This window comes from Prionailurus viverrinus, chromosome A2 (assembly GCF_022837055.1).
Source record: "Prionailurus viverrinus isolate Anna chromosome A2, UM_Priviv_1.0, whole genome shotgun sequence".
In the NCBI taxonomy this organism is placed as follows: domain Eukaryota; kingdom Metazoa; phylum Chordata; class Mammalia; order Carnivora; family Felidae; genus Prionailurus; species Prionailurus viverrinus.
The window spans coordinates 24,394,809-24,412,765 of NC_062562.1; the positions used below are offsets into that span (position 1 = coordinate 24,394,809).

The 17,957-nt window shown below is 43.0% G+C and overlaps 1 protein-coding gene across 6 annotated transcripts in view; it reads right to left on the minus strand.

The window, feature by feature from the left end:
- The window catches only part of ARHGEF3 (Rho guanine nucleotide exchange factor 3), a 306,099-nt gene that overhangs the window by 195,549 nt on the left and 92,593 nt on the right, over positions 1-17,957 (minus strand). For 5 of the 6 annotated variants that reach the window (XR_007149544.1, XM_047846363.1, XM_047846357.1 and 2 more), the window contains exon 3: positions 15,218-15,284. Coding sequence is in view for 5 of the 6 variants with exons in the window: in XM_047846363.1 (XP_047702319.1) it covers positions 15,218-15,284 (67 nt within the window). In the remaining variant the exon portion in view is untranslated. Of the gene's footprint in view, positions 1-15,217; positions 15,285-15,946; positions 15,954-17,957 lie in introns of all 6 variants that reach the window. The other variant, XM_047846376.1, reaches the window with a different exon arrangement.

Here is a 17,957-nt window from a genome sequence, read left to right on the forward strand (position 1 = left end):
CTGGGATGATTTTTCTTCTTAAACCTTTAAACCTAAAACTCCACTCCAAAATTACAGTTCACATATCTGTCTCCTCACCTCAATTTTTCTTCTTGATTATGAAAATTACATATGTACACACCCTGTAGAAACTTGGAAAAAACAAAATGAAAAAAAAAATGTCCCTTCAAACTCACTTACTGGGAGGAAATCATTATTAATATTTTGGCATGTTTAATTTTTTATAGCAGAATCATTACTCTATATACAATTTTATTTCCTGCTTTTAAAAACATGCTAAACATTTTCATTGAATAACACTCTTCCTCAACAACCCCTTATGGCTGTATAATACATGCTCATAAGGATAAGACACAACTCACCAACTGCCCCACATTATCAGACATTTAGACTTTTCCCACTTCTTTCTATCATTATAATGATTGCTGCACTAAACACTTCTGTGCATAAATCTTAATCCACATGTCTGGTGACTTCTGCAGGATAGATTCCCAGGAGTGGAATTATTGGGGCCAATGGCCATAAATACGTTTATGGTTCTTGACACAGCTTTCCAGAAAGATGATCAAATAATAATGCCTCTAAACACCTGCGAGAGAATCCATCCTGAAATACCCTCATTAGCATTTCAAATTGCCACTTGTTGAAAGGTGGGGGGGGGGGGCGGGGGGGAGTGGATCTGAAGCAGGCTCCATGCCCAGTACAGAGCCTGATGCGGGGCTTGATCTCATGAAACCTGGGATCATGACCTGAGCCAAAATAAAGCATCCGATGCTCAACCGCTGAGCCACCCAGGCACTCCCCAAATAACCACTTTTTAAAAGGCTGATTAAATCCGTAGGTGAGGGGCGCCTGGGTGGCAGTCGGTTAAGCATCCGACTTCAACCAGGTCACGATCTCGCGGTCCGTGAGTTCAAGCCCCAGGTCAGGCTCTGGGCTGATGGCTCAGAGCCTGGAGCCTGTTTCCGATTCTGTGTCTCCCTCTCTCTCTGCCCCTCCCCCATTCATGCTCTGTCTCTCTCTGTCCCAAAAAAATAAATAAACGTTGAAAAAAAATTAAAAAAAAAAATAAATAAATCCGTAGGTGAAAAACAACACCTTGAAAAATTTCCAATCTTTAGACTGACCTGCTGAGGTCAATGATTTCAAATGTTTCCTCATTATCAAAATAATCTTTTATCCTTCAAAACATGATGATAATTTTTCCCAGTTATAAAAATGCAATCAAAACCACAAACATGAGAAGAATGTCAACATTTGTTAGATACTTTCATTGGGCAACTAAGTGCCATGGTTAAGAAGCCAAGAACAGCCAGTTCGATGTACCAGCCTGTGACAATACAGAGAGACACCCCTCACAGAGAGATGCTAGCAAAATAAATTAAGAACTAAACCCACTGCCAAACTTCACAAGACACATAAGATCTGAATTACTGTAGAATAATTACTATAATTACTATGTATTCCTTCTCACAGGTATTGTATTGACTTTAGTCAATATCTGTCAGAAGGAATACATTAGAATGTTCAAGAATATATGAAGACTACATTTGAAATTCATTCAATCGTTTTCTTATGTAAGAAATTTTCTTTCCTCCTCTAAATCAGTGCCTATTCCCATATACATCAAGTAAATTGGGGTTTTTTTGTTTGTTTGTTTAATGGCACATACATGCAAAAAACAAATGTTCCAGACTCTGTCTACCACAAGCCAGGGCCTGAAATGATCACTCTATAACATGGAAAAATCGTAGATGAATGGAAAGTTTTTCTACTATCCTGGAAATGTTTTGGTGTTATCTTCCTCACATTCTCTTTCCAGGGAATCTGCCCCACTGTCCCCAGCATTGCCCACAGTTCCTGCTCAGTGAACATAAAAGTCGTAGTAGCAGAGGAGAAAAAAGTGTTTATTGAGCACTTACTATCTCATAGACCCGGTGCTAAATGCTTGGTATGAATTATTTCACTCAATCCTCATCAGAACCCAATGAGCTAGACACATTTTCAGGTGAGGACTCTGAATCTCAGTGAAGTTAGTCACTTACCCACACTGGTGAATGGCAGATCCATTTGATCCTGACCCCCTGGCCACACACGACTGGACCAAGGGAGAGGGAAGTCCTTCTAAGAGCTGGCCAGCATCCTGCCCATCACCTGTGAGGTCCAGTCCAAGAAAGACAACCTGATGTGATCAGAATTTTCTTAGGAAGTTGGGGACGGGGCACCTGAGTGTCCCCAGTGAGTTGTGGGGGAGAGATCATGTCAGGTTTGGTCAGACCACCCCAAAGTGCCACATGCATGGAGAAGACACTGGGAGCAGGACCTACACATCAGAAGGGGAAGGCAGAGAAAGGAAAAATGAAACCAACCACAGAGATAAATCCTGGGTTCCTGCAACTGTATATTCTCTAATTAAACAGCACTTCTCTGGAGGTAGTAGAACAAGTGTCTGTTTTGTTTGTTTTTTGTTTTTTTGTTTTTTTGCCAAAAGTTCTACCTAAAATATCCACCATGGACAAACTAATGCTTCTCAGAGGGCAGGTGGGAGGGGGGAGGGGTAGGTGCAGGGGATTAAGAGTACATTTATTGTGCTGAGCACTGAGTGATGTACAGAATGGTTGAATATTGTACACCTGAAACTAACATAACACTGGATGTTAACTATACTGGAATTAAAACTTTTTAAAAAATACAGAAAGGAGGATTGACATTAACTAATTAATTAATTAACAATATCCACCAAGGAATCTACAGTGGAATCACTCCCCAGAGACTAGGCCTCAGCATCTATCCTGTCTGGCAAGTTAGCACCGTTTATAACAAACATCCCATCATTGTGTGCCTCTTAACGTGCCAAGTAGCTGGCAACCCTTAGTATGTTTTCCTGCCCAAAACCATGTCTTTAGACTTATCACTTTATAAATATAAAGGACAGAGGAATAAGTTAAATGACATCATAAGGAAGCAACCAGATAAATTCAAATGTGAGACACATTCCATAAGCAACTGGACTGGTCTTTTCAAAAGGTCAACATCATTTTAAAGAGGGGGAAGGTGATGAGGGGAGTATTTAAGAATAAAAAAGACTAAAAAACATAGTAAGAAAATAAAATCGTAGTCCTCAATTAGGTTTAAGAAAATCCAACCAGATGCCATGCATGACTTTTGAATGGTTTTGGTGGGGGGGGGTACCAACTATATAAGACTATTGCAGAAACTTGAATGTGGAATGAATCTTAGGAAATGTTAAAGAATTATTAATAACTTTCTTAGGTGTGATATTGATGTTATAGTAATAAAACCTCCTTATTCTTAGGACATATATATTGAAGTATTTAGAGGTGAAGGGTAATGGAATCTGCAATTGAATGGCTTAGTAAAATAAATCCAAACTGTACAAACATCTATAGACAGCTAGATAGATAGAGCAAAAAGTTAGTGATTGTTGATTTCAGATGGTGGGCCTTCATTGCAGTTATATTTCAACTTCCCATATGTTTGAAATTTTTCATAACAAAAAGTTGAAAAAATAACACACGGAGGAAAAATAATAATCATGGAAACCCCTTAAAAAGGTACCAGGTAAAGCCTGACATCCCTTCTCTCAATAAACACACTCAATTGTTCCTACTCCACTGCTAGAACGAATGTTGTACATACATCTTCAGTTTAGCCCCTGGTAAGTGTTGCTTGTTTTCAGGGAGCATGCTACCCAAAAAGCCCACAACAAGGTCTGGAATCACCATCTCGTCACTGGGACTGACAAGGAGGACAGCAGGTTCACCATCCCATCTAATAATGAGCCATAAGTTCTCTCCCTAGCCCCTTTTCAATGAACAGGTTTAGTTGAACCGGTGTTAATGAAATGCATATCTGTAACCACGCCATCGCACCTTCCTCAAATCAGAGCTGTGATTTTAAATAAATCTTCATCTGTCCCTAAAAAAAAGTAATCAGCCACATTTCTCTTCTTTTTTTTTTTTTTCTAAATGAGATGTTAGGTCAAATCAGCCCTAAGGATACAAAAACACATCGTGTATTGGAAGTGTTCTGCACAGAACATTTCCTCCTTTAACCAGGTCAGGGCACTGGTGGTCCACGTTGCTACTGCAGCATCAAACCCAGATGGTTTTACTGCCAGCACCTTGTGGAAGTCAGCAATAATAGTCATGCACAAAAAGGCAGGCCCGGGAGTTGTGTTCGTTGAGATTTCCAGAGCTGAATGGCAGAAGAGAGCCTAAGTAGGGGAACAAATGTGGGAGGCCTGAAAACCAAGTAAGAGAAGAATTGTCATCATTAGGCTTATGTAGGGCAGCACATCTAAAAATGGGCCTTATGTAATCAAGTTGTAAGAAGCAATGCTTTTAGAAAATATTTATTTCAATTACTGAAGAGAAGTAAGTTTGTAAGACTTATCTTCAATAATAGAAATATTTCAGTTTGTTTTAAACATAAATAAGTGGTTAGTAGGTAGAACATGTGTATGGCAAACAGATAGGAAAGGGTGGAGGGAACAAAAGAACCTAACATTCATGAAGCACGTGGTTACTAAATGTTTGTTATGCGCTAAGTATGCATGAGACTGGTGAGGTACTAAATATACAGAGGCACTAAATACATATGAGCACTTAACATACATAATAAGACTTTAATTTGGCTACCCCATTAGAGATACCCATTCTGGCTCCATGTGTTCTCTTCCCCCCAAAACTGGTATCCTTGGCCAGGTATACTTGTCCTTGAGTCTTTTGATAAAGAAGTCTGTCTCCTTGGCCCAGGGCACCTTCAGTCTGTGTGCCTCTTGCTTGAACTTCAACTCTGCATCATCATCATCAACCACATCATCAGTAGGGAAGGCCAATGCAGTAGAGAAAGAGAAAGGATATATTGGCATTGTGGACCCCTGGATTCAGGTGAGATCCTTCCATCCTGCCTACATCCTCTCTGCAGTGTGTTCATTTACTCCATCTTTTACCCTTTGCTTCTCATTGTGCGTTTCAATTGTTTTAATGGACAGCGTGATTTGAGCACTTGAAAGGCCGGGTGGGAAGGACGTGTTGTTTAGAGTCACAATGAACTAAACCAAGTTCAATCCATTAAACAGGCCATTGACTCTGAAGAGGAAGAAGTCGACAGGAGAGAAGAAAAGTCAGTGACCAGACCTTTACCAACACCCATGCAAAAGGTTTTAATTCCCATCCCCAGTTTCTCATGTGGGCAGGAAACATAAAATAAAATCTAACAGGGAGGGGGAAAGGAAAACTGAGTGGGAGGGTTCAGCTTCAGGAAAGGGATTTTCCAAATAGGTGTATTCCCTTGGCTCTCAACATTACCATCACCTCCCACATCTGCAAATAGCATCAGGACATTTTGAAGGTGACAAGATCACTGCCCTGATACTATTTGTGTAATAAAGGTTAAATTTGATTATAATGAAAGATAAAAAAGCTCCATGAAAAGTCATAACTTTGACAAACTACAAAGAATATGGAGGCTGATATTTGGGCTATTTTCTATTTAAAGCCCAACACTAAGCTCCAACACTTTCCAATATCATAGAAACAGCCATAAGCCATTTCAGAACACAATTTTCCAGAATCTGCTATTATTTCAATGAATCCAGAAAACTTACATTTTATGTCTTATGAATAGTCTATTCTTGCTCCAAGATCAGATTGTCATGGTTGAAACAAAACAAAACAAAACAAAACAAAACAAAACAAAACAAAACAACAAGGGGCACCTGGGTGGTTCAGTCAACTGAGGGTGTGACTCTTGATTTTGGCTCAGGTCATGATCTCATTGTTCATGAAATTGGGCCCTGGGTCAGGCTCTGCACTGGTTGTGTGGAGCCTGCTTGGGATTCCCTCTTTCCCTCTTTCTCTGCCTCTACCCTGCTCCCTCTCTCTCTTGAAATAAATACATAAACAGTAAACAAACAAAAACCAAAATAACTAAGAGGACTGCTTCCTCCTACCCAATATTAAAGAAAAGGAGTTAGTTTTGTCCACCTGAGGGCCAGACCCTGGGAATCAGGATGACTATCCTCTACCATAGGAGGAGAGGGAGACTTTTGTAGACAAGAATGGTTAGTATCTGCCTAGTGCCTCCCACCTTCTTCCAGAAGCTGCCCCCTTCTTCCCTACATCACTATAGTTAGTATAGGAGCCAACACAGTGGTACAGCAGGACCCCACTCCATGGCCACTGCTGATTGGTCCAGGAGTATCCACCTGACCCAAGCTGGGCCAATCAAAACCCCTCCCTACCAATTTTGGTTCTGAGGCAAGAAGAGGCTGGTCTCTGCAGATGGTTGCATTTCCACAGCACAGAAAAATGGAAGAAGTCAGTCTGCAGAGAAAATGCAGCAAAAACAGAGGAGTTGGAAACCCTCCCAGGCTCCTGGTGCCTGGTTCCAGTGGCTTCTAAGGCCTCGCTGTATTCCACAAGATACTCCCCAGACCTCTGTAATTAAAAACAACAACAACAACAACAACAACAACAACAACAACTCTCCTTATTGAAGCTAATTTGAGTTGAGTTTCTGTTACCTGCATCTAAGATTTCTTAACCCAGAAAACCAAGTCAATCAAAATTATCTTTTACCCTACACCATGTTGGAACACAAAAAGGGAATAACTGAACTGATAACTACATAAAATAAGCAAAGGCATCTATAAATTCTGCCTCCAAAGTTCAGAATTTGTGCTACTGTCAGAAAAGCCACTATGTCCCACAGACCTCACATGTGAGCAAAAAAAGAAACTACTTGGGAATCTAAAACTGAGCTTCAGTCTGCCTGGCATATTGTTGTCAGCAGACTGAAGATGAGGGGGACTTTTCCTCACAGGTGTCAGCAGCTGCTCTCGAGCTGGCTTCTCCACTGCCTGAAGGGAAATGAGGCAAGAGGGCTAAGCGGAAACCAGACACAGTCAGTTTTTCCTTTTGAGGGGGCACCGCACACAGAAAAGGCATTTCTTAAACACACATATTTAGGAAAGTCATTTCAGGTGTAAGAGAACTCTAATTACAAGGAGCCAATATTTTCTGCACACTTAACTACACGGAGGCATTATTATTCAGATCACTTTACACCCATTATAACCAAGTCTCAAGGTTTGAGAAGACGGCATTATTGTCCCCATTCTGCCGATAAGGACCTGACACTGTGAAATGTGTCTTGTCTGAAGTTTCTGATCGGCATTGCACCCTCAAAGCATGTGCCTTTTCACCACTTAATGCTTTTGTTATGACTGCCAAGGACTGTCCACCAAACTCAAGAGTTTGGCTGTCCAGAGGCCAGAGGCGGTGGGCAGTAAAACTTCTCACCCTGAGAGGCAGCCTCTAGACTGACTATTGGGGGTGGGGAGGTGAGGACGGTGAGGCAGGGTGGGGGCAAATGTCTTGCAGCCCAGCTCAGCAGGTGTCTGCCTCTTCTGTGTGCCCAGATTTGATCAGCCCCTAGATGTTTTGCCACAACACATGTTCAGTGATGCACTCTGATGTTCTCTAAGCCCCAGAAGCTTTTGTATATTTTTTTAAGTTTACTTGTTTGAGACAGAGAGCACAAGCAGGGGAAGGGCAGAGAAAAAGGGAGCCCAAGCAGACTCGATGCTTTCAGCACAGGGCCCAATGTGGGGCTTGAACCCACGAACTGGATAATCACAACCTGAGCTGAAATCAAGAGGCAGATGCTTAACTGACTGAGCCACCCAGGAGCCCCAGCCCCAGGAGGTTTTAAAATAAGCCTCCTCTTGCTTACGGAAGGTTTCGTTGTGGAGGGTGTTTGATTTTAATTGATATAAGTGTTAGTGTTTTTGCTAATTATAAAAGCAATATGTGTTCTCTCTCTCCCGGAAATTCAGACATTACCAAAAACATGTAACTACCACAGGAACAGGTTGTCAGTCAATGGTGATATTCCTTCAGACATTTTTCTGTGTATATAAGAATATATTCTCTTCCTATGAAGGGGGTTTCATTTTTATTATTTTTGTTTGCTTTAATCCTGGTTTAATCCTAAACATGGAGTTTTACATTATATACTTCTGCACCATCTGTACTTTGAACAATTAAGTGGCTGAGAGCACAGGCTGTCCGGGTTCCAAAGCAGAATCTACCACTTTATTGCTATGAGACCTTGGAGTTGTGTAATTAAAATCCTGGGTCTCAGTTTGCCCATCAGGAAAATGGGCATAATAATAGTCCATCTGTCTGATGGAGTTGTTGGGGGTGTGATGACATGCAAAGGACTAAGAACAGTAGCTAACATATTATAAGAGCTAAATAAATGTGACACATTATGTCAGTGTCTTTTTTTTATTTCTTTGGTCATTTAAAAATATGTTTAAAGTATGAGTTAGAAGGAACAACTTGACTTTGTTTACTTGTAATATGTGTTTTCTCTTCTGTGCTATTTACTCATATCCTTCAACTATTTCCCTGTTGAGTTTTCAAACTTGTGTTATTGCTTTGCAAGAGTCCTTTGTATATGAGGGAAGTTAGTAACTTAGTACTGAAGAGAAGTTCCCAAAAGGTACTGGCAAAGAACATGGGCTTTGGGATGAGGTGAGCTGAGGTTAGAATCCCACCTCCACCACTTACCTGTCATGTGACCCTGAGCAACCTGCTCCACTTTTTAAGTTTATTTATTTATTTTGAGAGAGAGAGAGAGAGAGAGAGAGAGAGAGAGAGAGAGAGAGTGGGGGCACCAAAAGGCCAGCAGGGGAGGGGCAGAGAGAGGAGGGAGAGACAGAGAATCCCAAGCATGCTCCACACTGTCCACGTGAAGTCCGATGCGGGGCTTGAACTCACAAACCATGAGATCATGACCTGAACCGAAATCAAGAGTTGGAGGTTTAACCGACTAAGCCACCAGGCACCCCTCCACTTTTAAACCTCTCTTCAGTGGTCAGAATTATAGCAAGGATCCTCAAGCCCTCAGACCCTACTGGGCACACCTTGTAAAATCAATCCCCTCCCCTGAGTGCAGGCAGAATCTGAGAATGTGATGAAGTATCACCCCATGGCTACATTACTAATTATTGACTTTTAGCTCATGTAAAGGAAGATGATCTGGGTGGTGATCTAATCCGGTGAGCCCTTAAAAGGAACTGGGTTCTTCCTCAAGTCAGAGAGATGTGAAGCATAAGAGGCATTTGATGTGAGGGAGATTCTCTCATGCTGGCTTCAGAGATGGAAGACAACACACGGAAGGACCGAGAAGGGGCTCTATGAGTTAAGAGCCACCCCCAGCTGACAACCTGCAAAGAACCGGGGACGTCCATCCTACAACCACAAGGAACTGAATTCCCCCAATAAGCTGAATAAGCTTGCAAGAGGCCTCTGTGTCTCAGATGGGACCCCACTCTGGCCGATACCTTGATTCCAGTCTGGTGAGACCCTAAGCAGAGAACCCAGCACATCACTCCCAGACTTCTGACCTGTGGAGCTGTGACCTAGTGAAGGGTTGTGGTTACAAGCTGTTAAATTTGCAGTAATTTGTTATGCAGTGATAGAAAACTGTTTACTCTAGAGTATGTTTACTCTACTTCCTCATCTGTAAAATGAGGGTGAGGCTCAAACAACATCTATCTTGGGATTTTTCTGGGAAGTAATATCAGCATAAAGCACTCAACACAGTGCCTGGTATAACCTAAGTGAATGCTACGGGCTAATTCCCTAGGATTAAGGGAACTGTTACAATTGTACTCATTACAAAGGCAAAGTATATTTTTCATAAATATAGCAGCGAAGGTTAAACCTTTAAAAAATAAAGTTCGGGGTGCCTGGGTGGCTTAGTTGGTTAAGGGTCCAGCTCTTAATTTCGAGCTCAGGTTTTAATCTCACAGTTTGTGAGTTCAAGTCCCAAGTCGTGCTCTATACTGGCAGCATGAGCCCGCTTGAGATTCTCTCCCTCTCTCTTCAAAATAAATAAATAAACTTCAAAACAATTAAGCCCAAAGGAGGAGAAGGGAACTTAAAGGGATTCTGGGCAATAAAAGGTTTATCGTAGAATACTCAACTTGTTTCTAGCATTTGAAAAAAAAAATCTTCATGTCTAATTTCCTTTGAAGAAAAAGTATGTGTCATCAGCCTTGTTTTAAAGAGGCAATATGCTCTAATGGCTTGGGGACAGACAGTGTCGGGTTCAAATCCTGGCTCTGTCACTTACCACAGCTGAGATTTTAGGCAAGCTAGCACATGGTGAGGCTCAGTTTCCTCAACCTTGAAATGGGAATAAATACATCTACCATGCAGGGCTGCCATAGCCTGGCCTGGAGCTGATGGTCAATAAATGGAAGTAAATGTACAAACTGAGGCTGCAGGAAAAGAGAAAGCTGTGCTGCCTTCTTCTGCAGGGTAGACACAGTAAGGTCACATTAAACACTGGCCTGGCCAGATATGTTCTGACTATCCCTCTACTGAGTTGTGAATTTTGGAACATTTCAGCCTGGCTTTCAAGAAACATTCAACTACACTGAGTTTTGTGCACTTCATTCCAAGCACAGGACCTGGGATGTGTCAAGGCAGCATGGAGCAGGCACAGGACCCTCTGCCTGGAAATACGGTTCTAATTCTGATCCCTCTACTTCGAGTGACCCTAGGAGCGGTCCCCATTATTTCCTGTCTGTGTAGAAACCAGACCCCCTTTTTGTAACAGTAGCAAACTTGGCCTTGGAGAAAATGACCCTTCTCTACCACTAGGTGGCCAGTAACAAAACCCTGGCCACCTAGCTCCCTCAGGAGGAACAGGTGACCAAGGCCTGTCTGATCTTCTTGACTACCGTGACTGGCCAAGGTATAACTATTTGCCAAGCCAGGGCAATCAGAGTCCTACGCTGGGATTTCATACATAGACCCTGGAATCAAAAGCATCTTTCTTTTCTCTGGAAAGGAGTGGTTGTTTGTGGTCATCCTCTCTTCCCAAAGCAGTTCACATGGAGTATGTAAGATAAGATCCATACCCCAGGAATAGCAAAGCTGGGAGAGAGCACCCCTGGATACCGCTGGATATCCTGAAGCCCACCCATTCAGTTTCCCTCAGTCACATGAGGCAAACAATCTCCCTTTCCACTTGAGCCAGTTTTAATGGAGCTTCTATCACTTGTAACCAAAAGAGTCCCCACTAATACACAAGGCCTTGTTTTCCACATCTGAAAATTAAAAGGTCAGCTACAATGTCCAAAGTTTCTTCCAAAGCCTCAGAGTCTAGAAATTTCTTCCCAAATAGCCTAGGCAAGAGTAAAGAACAGGCACTTAGAGAAAGAGACAAGATAAGCACAGCCATGGAATCTGGCTGATATTTAATTGAAATCTCAGTTGTGACACCTAAACAATGCCTTGTACGTAGTAGTAAGTCTTGCTAAGTATTTCCAAGGGCAGGAGTTGTGCTCTTGATATTTTCACACTCCTAGGGAGAGTTTCCTTCCTGTATCTCTCTCTCTCTCTCTCTCTCTCTCTCTCTCTCTCTCCCTCTCTCTCTCTCTCTCCCTCTCTCTCTCTCTCTCCCTCCCTCCCTCCCTCCCTCCCTCCCTCCCTCTCTCAGCTAACTGGAGGAGTTGTAGCAAATATTTGCATAAGGAAGGGTGGAAATTCTGAGCTCAGCACTGTCCCAATCAGATGGGGACCAGATGTGCAGTGAGCACCTGATGGAAGCACTTAGTAACAGTACTCCAGGGTCCCACCTCTCAGGGTCCCATCTTCTTATTCTCATCATTCTGTTCTGGTTTTACTCATAATGTTCCCTCTAGAACTGCCCCCACCCAAACCATCCTCTTGGCTTCTCTCCATGAGTGTATGTGCAGCACTCATGGGTCTGGTGAGAGACAGACACGGCATCACCCCTTGCCCAGGAAGATGGGGGAATCAGGAGGGTTGGTAGCACCAAGGGTCTCTGTCTCCTTAGATGAGCGTGAACCAAGAGACCCAGCCTGCACTTAATAACGACAACTTCTAAAAGGGCTAAATCACTTGGTAGGTAGGAAGAGTGTCATCCAAGGGCCACCAGCTCTTCCTGAACCTCTCCTCAGCCAAAAATCCCAGACCCCCCAAAAGGAAAACCATAAACCATACTCCTAATGCCTTGAGGAGTAATGTAGATCTGGAGTGAATGTTTCCAGGGAAGACAAGGAGGGGGTTACAATACAATTCATTCAGTGAGATTTTCCTTAAAATTATTTTGAAACATCTCATCTTTTTCCAGACTCCTTATTAAGATGCCAACCACTCCCTCTCTTCCCTTGGGCCCTGTCCCCGGCTCCCTCCTTAGCCCTCACATGTCTCCCACTTGGCTTCTCATCCAGAGTGATGTGGTTCCTTTTCCCCTTGCCTTTTACCATCCATCTCTCCCCAACACTTCTCCCTACCCCACCCCCAAAATCTACAAATGCCCAGGGCATAAGCAAACTAACACAGGATCTTTATTCTTTATAAGCCAAACAGGAATGGAATTACAGATGCTTACAATAGTTTGCCACGCATATAAATATGGGAAACTCACGAGCACACAGATTCTAAAAACTTCCTTTCTTAATAAAGAAGAAAATAAAGCATTCACAAAAAACATGCCCTGCCCTAGGACAGCATGCATAGCTCAGTCTAACAAGCCTGGGAGTCACATTTCATTATAGAAAATGTATCAGCTAGATAATGCCTCAAATGTCTTCATTCTGGCATTCTGGGTGCTTCTTGTTCTTCATTTCCAATTACCATAGGGATGGTTACAAAGCATAGCCTGGCTGGGAGTAAGGGTGTTTCCACTTGGTGGGGTTCCCTCCTAACCCTTCGATGTCACGGATGATTATGTTCCAAGAGGGAGACAGATCAATCTGGCCAATCTGGCAATTATCAGGCCCCAGACCATCTCCCTCTGGCATATCTTGATGTCAGCTTGTCTAACTTTACCAATAAGCCCCATGGGCCAGGAAAAATCAGAGCAAGGACACGGGACCAAAATAAACACCACAGCTGGGCACCTGGGTGGCTGTCAGTTAAGCGTCTGACTATTGACTTTGGCTCAGGTCATGATCTCATGGTTCATAGGTTCAAGCCCGGCATCGGGCTCCGTGCTGACAGCTCAGAGCCTGGAGTCTGCTTTGGATTCTGTGTCTCCCTCGCTCTCTGCCCCTCCCCCACTTGCACTCTGTCTCTCAAAAATGAATAAACGTTAAAAAAAAAAAAGATTCTGTCATCTATTTGGTTGCAATTATCCAGGGACAGTTTGCTTGTTCTTCTGCAGTGATTCCCTAATTTTAAATACTACCATGCAGGGGTGAGAGTATCAAAGGGTCACTTAAACCAAGTGTGTATCTAACAGGCTCCTCTGAGCAGCAATTTCTGTAAAACAGAGTTGTGCTCAAAAACTTACAAAGCATTTTTCAAGGGAAGACATTTGAAGAGGTCTTATGGCCACAGGTAAGGTAATCAATTGTCCCAGTTTACCTGGGACTTCCAGTGCTAAACCCAGGGGCAATCGCAGGCAAACTTGAGTGGTTGGTCACCCTAGATGTACCCCAGTACTTGACTAGTGACCACTGCTGAATCAGAAGGAAGGCTAGGGTGTGCTGGAGGGACACCAGAGAGGGAGGGAAAATAAATGCCTTCAAATAGGCCAACTTGCTCATAGAAGGTCCAATTTCTCTATAGCTCAAAATTGACAATAAATGTCAACTATTCCAAAGTGTGTACAAACTGCCTTGTCAACAAAGGATTTATTGGCAATGGGGAAATGCCACCAACTCCATCAACTCTCTTTAATGTAGTCTCTAAGCAGGGCAACACATCAAAGGCTCTGAGAAGTCTCACAGTGGTGAACATATTTAATTAGGTGCTCTCAGTGTGCCCCAAGGTTATTTGACCACACAGGTTTTTTTTCCACCTAATGGTTATGATCATCCAACTGAACACACTTGGAGAAATGGGGACCTTATCCACAAAACCATAAACAACTTAGGAGACACACAGTTTACGTTCAGTAAGACATGCACATCTCCTTAAGAGGTCAACGCATTTCTCTTTGTACTCGGTGAAAAGCATATTGTACCCTTAGTTAAAATACTGCCATGATCTATATTTATTTTCAGTAAGACACTTGGGGAAAATGGCTGAGATCTATGTAAGATACCAAAGGTGAACTGAACTAGCAAAAACAGTGCTGAAAAGACCAAAGACATGACCTCGAAACACAACCTGAAGTCGATTTTTTGTCTGATGGATGTGAAGGATCTGTTTATACATTCAACAAATTAATTAAGCATGTATGTGCTAGGCCCAGAGAGACAGCAGTGAACAAGAGAGAAATACAAGGTCTCTCCTCCACACTTGATGCTTAGAGCTTCCAATCTTAATGTTTTAGTAAGCACTAACTAACAATCTCATCCTATCAATGAGAAGAGAGTGCAGGGGTCTACGGGAGCGCCTCAGCTCTTGCCTTCCCACAGGAGGTGATATCAAGACTTAGACCCAAGGGAAGAAGCCAGTGGGGTAGCTTCAGTGGGTGTAGGAGTGCAGGGCTGGACAGCACAGGAAGTGCTCTAGGCAGAAGGAATGACACATGCAAACGCCAGGTCGTAAAACAGAGCTCTGAGCATTCTTTACACAGGCCAGGGTCTTCTTCCTGAGGCCAGAGCTAGAATTCATTTTAGCACACAGCAGGCTTCCATATACTTTATTATTATTATTATTATGTTAAGGTAGAGAACTTTGCATCAAGAGGAGGTTAGATCTGACCCTTTCTACACTTCTAAGGGTCTGTGGCTTTATGATTGGGAGATTTTTATGATTCCCCTTAAAATCTGTTCAGAGCTTACAGGCTTCTCTTCTGGAAAACAAAGCTCCCCATGAAGTCATAAATCTACATATTAACAGACTGTACATTTCCGATTTCTTTTTTCTTCATTATGCACTGGGCCCCTGCAGGTTCCCAAGAAAATGGGCACAATGTCCCCCCCCTGCCCATCAACCCTGACTTGGCTCCTTCATCAGGTGCTTTCCCGAGACCATCCAGGGCAAATGGACACTGGCGGGCGCTTACTGGGCCACTCACGTTTTTTAATTGAGCCACAGCCGCTGATACGACCGACCGTGATTCCTCCAAATGCTAAAACCCAGCTTTCTTGGCAAAGACGGATTAGTAAAGCCACCCCCAACAGCATCCTCTCTGGAGCAGCCAGAACGGGGTACAGAACAGCAGGGAGCACTCCCGGGGAAACACTTACCCCTCTGAAATTCCAGGCTCTAGGGGAGGGGAACATAGGGAAGCTGTTTTGCAGAATCCGCCTAGGCCTAGAAGAGGAGAAAAGACAAGACAATGTGTTTCATTACTCATCGGTTAGAGACTCAGAGGAAATCACCCACTTCTGATGTAGCTTTATCAGAAAGAGAGAGAGAGAGAGAGAGATGCTTGGAGAAATGGCCCAGGCAGACGCAGCAGCCAGGCTTTTTACAGCTCGGCCATCCATAGCAGCCAAACACACTCCAAACCCCTTCCTAGTCCCCCAGGAGGAAAGCTCCAGAGTCCCTTAGAAATAGTCAAGCCCTCACCCTTAAAAAAATAAAATCTAATCTAAAAGTCAACCTGGATGCAATCAAAAAGCCAGACCAAGCTCCCTATCTTGATCTTCATTTCTCACACACAAACAATTCCCAAATGGATGCCATCAGGTGGTGTTTACAGCTCCAGCCGAGCCTGGAATTCTCCCTGGTGCAGGCCACATGGGAGCTCCAGACTTTCAGGGGGACGGTACATGGACCGTCCACAGGACATGTAGCTGCTGCCTAACCAGTCGGAACTGGTTTCCTCACCTATTAATCCCTCCACGTGAAGCAATCTCCTTAGATGTGACAGAGGTGGGCTCCAGTGGGGTCAGCACAGGAGGTGGGGACACAGTACAGGGATGGAAAGAAGCAGCAGTGTGGCTGGGCTGCTTCAGGCACACCAGGGGCACCTTACTTCTGTCCTGAAGAGTGAATCCAATGTTGTAGCTGCCAACACGCCCACAGGGACACCTTTTACAATGTGTTTGTGGAGTAATAAGTTACTCCTCCCAAAAATGCTGTGTCTGTCAATATGGAAATCCAAATTTCATGTTTGCTTGAGGTACCACCTCACTGAAAAGCATCCCTGAGAAACATCCATCTTGGACTTCCCCTGGAGTTTTAGTCAGTGATGAACCAAAGAAGTGGTGTTGGTTTTTCACGTGACAGTCACACCTTTACTTCGACCTCTATGCCATAGTCAGCAGTAACACAAGGCAGAAGTGACCACTGCACCCTGCAGCGTATCAGGCTTGAGGAAAAGTCTTGATAGGCTCTACCAGAGGAAAGAGATAGATAAGCAATACGCAAGGTAATTATAATAACAGCAGCAGCTAATGTCTATGGAGTACTTAAAACAGCACATGCTAATACTTCATAGAGTTAATCTCATTGACTCTCACACTGCGAGCTAGGGTTCTCATTGTACCCATTTAATAGGTAAGAAAACAGAGACCTAGGGATATTAAGTGATGCACGCAGGTAAAATCAGGATTCTAATCTCATTTGTCTAATCTCAGGTCCCATGGTGTTTTACTAGCTGTGTGACCCTGAGCACGAGGTTTCATATTCTTATGTGCCAAACAGAAGAAATAATACCCAGAACATGGTCAAGACGAGATGAGGGTTCTAAATCCAGTTCTATCACTGCTAAGTTCTAAAAGATGTCAGCACAGATCCCCTCCCGTTCCCCCCAAATTCTGGCTCAAAGAAAAGCTTTCGACCAGGGGCACAGGACTGACACAGAAAAGCTGGGACGACTCACCGAAACAGATGGGAACTCCCACCTGCTGTATCTTTATATCCAGCCTCACTCCTGCCTCACCCTCCTCCTCACCCACACGTACAACAATAAAAACCCAGGCTAATAACATCTCAAGACAAACAGAGCATGTGGGTGGTTATTTAGATTTAATACTCTTCTCTATTAAGTAACATGTTGGTCTAAGTTCTTCTAAAAAAGCATTTCTCCTTTGGGAAGAAAAAAACTTAGAATTTAACAAAACATCTCCCTGGATACTGCTCCCTCCTCTCCCCGGTTATAATTGGGCTTTGCTCTCCTAATGATTTGATGAGCTTCACTGCTTCCAAAGCAACAACGTATACTAGAACATTGCAAGTGAATGTTCCCCTGTTTTATATGGTGTGGTTTACAGAAAATTATGATCACAACAATCAGCAGTGATTATTATGCCAGGGATGTGCCAGGGTCTGTGCTAGGCACTTTGCCTACATAATCTAAATCTCGCAATAAGATAGGTTATGTTATGTTACAGTACTCTGCTAATACATGACATACAAATAGTGTTATAATGGTGCCATGTGTTACAATATTATATATATATAAATATATAAAACATATGATAATGGCATTAGATACTTATTTTAAAAATATTTTTTTATTTACTTAAAGTAAGCTCTACACCCAAAGTGGGGCTTGACCCCAAGATCAAGAGTCACATGCTCTACTGACTGAGCCAGTCAGGCACCCCAGCATTATATACTTTTAAATAAAATATATAACTCTGGGGGCACCTGGGTGGTTCAGTCGGTTAAACGTCCAAGCCTTGGCTTTGGTTCGGGTCATGATCTCATGGTTTGTGGGATCAAGCCCTGCATCAGGCTCTGTGCTGACAACACAGAGCGTGCTTGGGATTCTCTCTCTGCCCCTCCCCTGCGGGCATTCTCTCTCTCAAAATAAATAAATAAACTTTAAAAAATAATGTAACTTTGTGTCATAAAATATTGTCATATAATATTATGGTATAATGGGGGATATTATTATTACCCCATTTTACAGATGAGATAAAACCTCATCTGTTTAACCTCTGCAGAGAGGTTAAACCACACGTGAGAAGTCACACAGCCCAGTTGGGATTCATAACCAGATGTGTCTGACTCTAGATTCAGAGGATGTAGCCC